This window comes from Mus caroli, unplaced genomic scaffold, assembly GCF_978045245.1.
Source record: "Mus caroli unplaced genomic scaffold, Mus_caroli_1 scaffold_8, whole genome shotgun sequence".
In the NCBI taxonomy this organism is placed as follows: domain Eukaryota; kingdom Metazoa; phylum Chordata; class Mammalia; order Rodentia; family Muridae; genus Mus; species Mus caroli.
The window spans coordinates 138,354,861-138,362,227 of record NW_028227263.1 but is presented as its reverse complement, the minus strand read 5'-3'; the positions used below and the strand labels follow the sequence as shown (position 1 = coordinate 138,362,227).

Sequence of the window (7,367 nt, the reverse complement as noted above, 5' to 3'; positions counted from 1 at the left end):
CTAGGAATTTCATAAATTCATTCTTTTTAATAGCTGAGTAGTACTCCATTGTGTAAATGTACCACATTTTCTGTATCCATTCCTCTGTTGAGGGGCATCTGGGTTCTTTCCAGCTTCTGGCTATTATAAATAAGGCTGCTATGAACATAGTGGAGCATGTGTCCTTCTTACCGTTTGGAACATCTTCTCGATATATGCCCAGGAGAGGTATTGCAGGATCCTCTGGTACTTCTATGTCCAATTTTCTAAGGAACCGCCAGACTGATTTCCAGAGTGGTTGTACAATCTTGCAATCCCACCAACAATGGAGGAGTGTTCCTCTTTCTGCACATCCTCACCATCATATGCTGTCACCTGAATTTTTGATCTTAGCCATTCTGACTGGTGTGAGATGGAATCTCAGGATTGTTTTGATTTGCATTTCTCTGATGATTAAAGATGTTTAACATTTTTTCAGGTGTTGATCCTGCCAATCCATGAGCATGGGAGATCTTTCCATCTTCTGAGATCTTCTTTAATTTCTTTCTTCAGAGACTTGAAGTTTTTATCATACAGATCTTTCACTTCCTTAGTTAGAGTCACGCCAAGATATTTTATATTATTTGTGACTATTGAGAAGGATGTTGTTTCCCTAATTTCTTTCTCAGCCTGTTTATTCTTTGTGTAGAGAAAGACCATTGACTTATGTGAGTTAATATTATAGAATAAAAGGCACTTTATCATTTGTCAAACACATTAATCATGAACCATTTATCAGCTTTTTACCCCGAAACTAAGAGGCTGTAGACTCACCCTTTTTCTTATAAAAAACAGTTTTTCCAGCAGGGACCCTCCTGCCATGTATCTGTTTCCTGGTGGAAGCATGTAGCAGCTCTTGGCTTGCAGATAAAGTATTTTAGCCATTTTTATTATCCAACATAAAACATAGAACATTCATTCATACAGACTGGACACGAACATACATGAATTGAACACATGAACAGATTGGTGCACCAGACATTAGACAAGACACAAAAGGGGGCAGAGTACTACTTCTGCTATAAGGCCCAGAGAGAACAAAGCATGGTACTCCTGAAATTTCTCTCTGCTTTTTGGGAAGTTTTCTTCCCGCATGATGCATTTTTTTTAACTGTGGCAACCCGCTTGATTATTAATTTCCTTTTAATAAACCCTTTCTTTTCTCACGCCTAAAAATGTAGCCTCTGAGAGCTATGGCTAACCACCTGTTACACTTCTTAGCTCCTGTTAAGCTTCACTGCTGAACCTAAGTGAATTAGAGCTCAGGTTAAATGCTGTTTCAACTTAGCCCATACCAACCTTCTCTGGTATGAATTTCCTTTAATTATTTTCTTCTTCTTTCATGGAGCTCCAAACCAGCAGTGCTTCTTCCAAATGTCCTCTGCCGTTTTTCAGTCCTGCGTTGGTTTGCCAAATCTGTTGTGTCTGGCCAGCGGTTCACATGTCTGGGTTCTGTTCTGGGAAGGCATTTTGGAATCTGGAAGAGAAGAGGGACTAGGCGGCGCGAGATAAAGATGGAACCAAGACAAGGCTCTGCTCAAGGTTCAATTTTACTTTTCTGACATTCCGTTATGAAGGAAGGGGAGGGGCCTGATTCCCACCAAAGCTATCAAGATATAAATATGAATCCATAGCAATTCTCTCAAAATTGAACAATTGTAATGGATGTAACAATCACTTCCTGGATGATGCCACATAGGAAATAAAGAAGCATTCTAGTTCATATGATTTACTGTTTTCCCTTGTGTGCCAATTTTTATCCTGTCTGATAGCAGAAGACTTCCTTGTGCTATCTGCAATTCTATTTGCATATATTTTAGATCTATATTCCATTATAATCATTATATTTGGAAGGGTATGATTTTGAAATCAAATATTGAGGGATCAGTGATTGAGAAAACTTCCTGTTCTTCCCTATGAATTTATTTTTATTTCTACCACATACATGATGGCTCACAGACATCCAGGATTCAAATTCCACGTGATATTCCACCATATTCTGAAGTCTATCACAGGACGAGTACAAATAGTACATATACGTACAAAAAAGCAAAATGCTCAGATACATAAATAATGAAAACTTAAGATTAACAGTTTCTGTTTAGTTGTGTTTTAATTATTTCCCTTCCATTTCAAATAATGTAATATCTGAATGTTCATCTAAATATAAAAATATGGCATCCCCAAATCCCACATTGCAGTTTCCCAGTGTTGGTAATTACCCACCAGTACATGAGAAACACAACCCAAACTAAATTCTGTGTAGTATACAAAACCAGCAAACTATAAGTGTGCCCCATTGTCACCAATCTCTTAGAAATCTCTACAACTGTTTATTCCCTCATGGTTACTTTAGCACCACATTCTTCACTAAGGTTGACAGTCTAACTTGAAGCCTCTGTTTAATGTTTGTATATAAAAGTTCAATGAATGATAAACCCATTATAATTATTACAATCTATATATCCCCCATTTTAAATTTATCTCGTATTAAAATGTTCTAAATTGAAACAATTGAAAGTAACTGAATTCAATCCTATGCTCCAAAGTGTATTGGGAGATATTTTACCTACATTGTGGATCTGATGTGAACATTACATACTGAATATAAAATAAGGTGTACAGTATATGTTATAAAAGCTGACTGCACAAGAATAAAAATGTCTCTTGATACATTCTAAGTACTGCAGAGCTTAAAAACCCTAGTATGGTATCTGGTGAGTAGAAAGGGGCAGAGTGCTGGAAAGCATGCACTCATGGCTACATTGACACTGACCAGCCATGTATCTTTTCCATCTTGGTAAGAAAAATACATCATTAAGATGAAAGAAGTTCCATAAAGAACTACAAAACTGATCACTAGGATAAGAACAATTTGTGTGGCTTTGGTCTCATGAAATGTCTTAGTAGCCAAGGATCTGTGAATATACTGGACCTTCTGCCTATGCTTGACTAAGATCACCAACATGGAGCCACTGGCCAACATCATGAGTCCCAAACATATGACATCACTGGAGGCCAATATGATAACATACACTCTGTAAGTTTGTTTAGAATTATTTACTGCTAAGCAGTACAACAAATGTCTAAATTCAGTAAGATTTCCTTTATCTCTCATATCAGTCACTGTCATGATTATGAAGATGTTTACAAGCAGACACAGCAACCAACACAAGACCAGAGAAGGACCAATGATTTTGGGGATTCTAGCCTTGAGCTGTGCAGATTTGGAAATGCTGGAGCTAATAGTGATAGCCTGAAAGACACTCAACAGGCATGTTGAATCAAGGGAAAATCCCCTTGCAACTCTATGCAAATAAAAGACAAGTTTACATGTAATATCGTCTAGAAAATATGTATGACCAAAAGTAGTCATTGTCTGAGGGATTCCTTTGCAGATAACAACCATGATGTTGGCCCAAGTCAGGTGTTTCACAATTAGGTCTATAGGCCTTGTCTTGATCCCAGAGAAGTCAGTAATGATAAAACAACATAGCAAGGCTGAGTTCCCCAGCATTCCCAGCATAGTCTGAGACAGGAAAAAGATCCCAATGGTCAGGTCTCTGGAAGCCATTGTCTCATGTTATGGGGGAATGTCCCTCAGTATTACATCCAGGCACTTCATGATGGACATGCAGGACTAATATCTTCATTGTATATAAATTTTGTTCTGTTAAACACTTAAATATAATATTTTATATCAGACTTTATGTAAATTCAGATGTAAAGATAAAATACTTCTGTAATTTTTTAATCATGTATATGTGTTTGTGTCTTTATGTGGGAAAATTTACTTCAGTGCATGTGCCTTTGTAGCCAGAATTGTTATAGTTAGTGGTAAGCTGCCAGATGTGTATGGTTGAGTCTAAAACTGTGTCCTCTAAAAGATCTGTTTGCTTTCTTAACCCAGAAAGCCTTCTCTAGAGCCCTCAAGATGTGTTTTTGACCAAAACCATTTCTCCGTCTCAACCTATTCCCAATTGTTTCCATAGACTTTGATCACAGCATTGTAGTTAAAGTAAAGACAAAGCCATATTCTTGCTAGGTGTCAGCACTTTCCCCAAGGCTCTAAAAATGAAGTTTGATTTCTAGCTCAAAGCATTCATGTGTGGAGGATTCTATTGGTGTTAGTATGATTTTAGGAACCCTACAGATTTTTGACATTCCATTACTTTCAATGAGAGATGTAATGCAATGAACTCCACCTTTGAAAGAAAGTAATTTCCAGCAGCTTATATAGGGCAACAGTGTTTTTTCTCCTTGGTAGTCCTCGTATGAATTTTAAAATACATGTTATTCACTTTGGCATTCTATGACTATTTTCATAATCCTGTATGTTTTTTACAAATGCTAATAATTTCCAAAATATACTATTGTAATATATCACATAAAAATGTAAAATATCTAAAGGTGCCAATGCTAGTCACATGTGAAGCACATCAATTTCATACAAATATGAACTTATTAATTGAAAATGTTCATTCAATTCTGTGATGACAACCATGAGATCTTTGTCCATTTATGAAACTAAGTCAACATTAACACTAATAAAATAGTTACTATTTTTTCATAGTTGTCTAAATATAAGGCAAATGAAATTTTTTGTGTGACTATATGCACAGTGGAAAATATTTTTTTTTTGTGAGACAAAGAACATAGGTGACATATAAATACATTGATCCAAAGGAGAAGATGCTGATTACATTCATTTCTGCAAGGTAGAAACTACAGCAGCACAGACATAAATATTCAGCCCTGACCAAATGATGTTGAAATTGGCAAGATAAAGAACCCTCATTGGAAATAATTGAAATTTTTCTGATTATTTACAGACGTTTATACTCATAAATTAACAGGAAGTTATTCCAATATTGATCTTAGTTTCTATGGAAGAAAAATAGCATCCTATCACTCTGCCACTCAGCACCAGTGTTTTCAAAATCAAACTACCAATTTTGAGGTGATCCATAGTTAAAGTGGAGCCTGAAAAAAAGGGGGGTTATCAGATTTAAGTTCTACTCTTCTGGTGATTGAGGTCCTGCCAGGTATTACATCTCACTGAGAATGCCAGGAAAAGTGTGTGTGTGTTTTTTTCTTTTTTTTTGTGTGTGTGTGTGTGTGTGTGTGTGTGTGTGCACGTGTCCCTTTAAACATGGTGACATGGTGACAAATATTTGAGAAAAAAGACCCCACCAACAACTTGGTACTAGGACTCCTATTGCAAATTCCCCTTACCAAACAATATTAGGGAAAGACATCTAAACACAGAGGGTTCTCTTTAACAGGCCCCCTTCAACTGTGCAGTGCTCAGGACTCAGATGATCTCCATCTCTCATAGCATTCAGAAGATGCAGCACTGTGTCTCTGAAGGAGAGAGAGAGGGGCTCACATAGCTGCATTCAAACAGCTGGCTGCAAACTTTCCTGTATTCTGCAGGCCTGGTGGAAGACATTAAGACTCACCATGGAAAGTATATATCTCTGTGAAGGCAGATGCTGAATGTGGCATTATTGATCTGTGACCCAGACACCTTACCTCCCTGTAGTCACCTATAAGAAATGACATGTTGATATACTGAGAACATATCTTCTCTGAGGTCAGTATGATGACACATGTAGTATCCATGACTCTGCCCAATGAGGGAATTGGCATCATCCTTTTTCCTATCATGAACTTCAAGAAACTTTCAATTGTGTTTAAACTGCACAGGGACATGCTGAAAAAAATTATCTGAATTCTGCTCTTCAGGGGTGTTAGCACACAAAGGGAGTACAAAGAGCTGGAACAGAGGGATCAGTTCTAAGGAGAAGTAAGAGATGGTGAAAAATGGTAGCTCTGGATGAAATTTGAATACTCTTAGAGCCAGAAACTCCAAATATTACTGAATATACAAACAGAAAATAACCAGACCATGTGCGCATAGAAGCTCTGCAACAAAACATTTTCATTTTGTTTTTGTCTTGTTTTGTTGCATTGTGTTGCTATATTTTTTCCAGAGAGCAAAACACCACTTGTAAAAACTTCTTATGAGTGCTAAATATAGATTGATTAATGGCACTTTCCTTAATTCTATCGAAATACCGGGAATGTGTTATTCTAATTAAGGTACATAGAAATTTAAGTATGCAATTTGAAAATAAAACTTCCATATAACCTGACTTGTGTTAATTAATATACCTTCTACTTAAATTGATAACTTAAATCATATATACAAAATATTAGCATTTTGTATAAGCTTTGCCCCACAGTTACCTGGTAACAGCCAGGTGTGCCTGTCTCACTATAAAATGGGTTCCTTGCCCCCTCCTCTATCTCTTGCTCTTGACTTTTTGCTCTTGCTCTATCCTCTTGCCCCTTCCTCCTCCCTCACTCCTCATGCCCCCCCCCACATGCTCCTGGCCGGCCTCTATTTCTCTACCCCCCCCCTTTCTCTGCTCCACCTTCCCTCTTAACTCCCCTTCCCATGCCCTGAATAAAGTCTATTCTATCGTATACTGTTGTGTGTGGATGGTTTATCAGGGGAAAGGGATGCCTCAGCATGGGCCCTTGGAGGCACACCCTTAACCCACACCTTACTACCCATCCACCAAAACATATTTCTTTTCTCTATATCTTTTAATACACACAACACCGGACCTTTATCTTGTTGTCATCCTAAGGATCTATAACTTCCTCTTCTGGCTCTGACGGCCTGTCCACATGGAAGACAGATAGATGCAACACCATGTTAATAACAAGTTCTGAGGAAGTAACCCCAGATGTTCTCATTTCAATGGCATTTCCCCTACATCAATATACATCTCTCTAGCTTTTAGTTTCCTGGATAAGTGTTTGTCAGTTTTATTGATATTTCCAAAGAAGCTAATCTGTATTTCATTGATTCTTTGTATTGGATGTAGTTGTTGTTAATCTTTCTATTTTATTGATTTCAGCCTTGAGATCAATTATTTCTTCTTGTCTATGTCCCCTGTGTGTGAGTCTTTTTGCTTTAAAGATTTCAGGTGTGTTGTTAAGTTGTTAATATGAGATATCTCCATTTATACCTTATGTGGTTATTTAGTTCTAAGAACTTCTCTCTTACAACCATCTCCACTGTGTCCATAAGTATGTTGTGTATTCAGTTTCATTCAATTATCTGTAATCTGTAATTCCATTTTTTCTTTTCTTTTCTTTCCTTTTCTTTCCTTTTCTTTTCTTTTCTTTTCTTTTCTTTTCTTTTCTTTTCTTTTCTTTTCTTTTCTTTTCTTTTCTTTTCTGTTCTTTCCTTTCCTTTCCTTTCCTTTCCTTTCCTTTCCTTTCCTTTCCCTTTCCCTTTCCCTTTCACTTTCCCTTTCCCTTTCCCTTTCCCT

At 37.1% G+C, this 7,367-nt stretch overlaps 1 protein-coding gene across 1 annotated transcript; it reads right to left on the bottom strand.

Annotated features, from left to right (window-relative positions):
• Nucleotides 1-2,695: 2,695 nt before the first annotated feature.
• Nucleotides 2,696-3,592, bottom strand: LOC110297370 (vomeronasal type-1 receptor 4-like). Its single transcript, XM_021166127.1, has one exon. The coding sequence runs from the start codon at nucleotides 3,590-3,592 to the stop codon at nucleotides 2,696-2,698; it is 897 nt and encodes a 298-aa protein (XP_021021786.1).
• Between the last annotated feature and the right edge of the window lie 3,775 nt (nucleotides 3,593-7,367).

What these genes read in the sequence shown, in the direction of transcription:
- LOC110297370 (XM_021166127.1), bottom strand. Translation starts at nt 3,592, where the DNA reads ATGGCTTCCAGAGACCTGACCATTGGGATCTTTTTCCTGTCTCAGACT.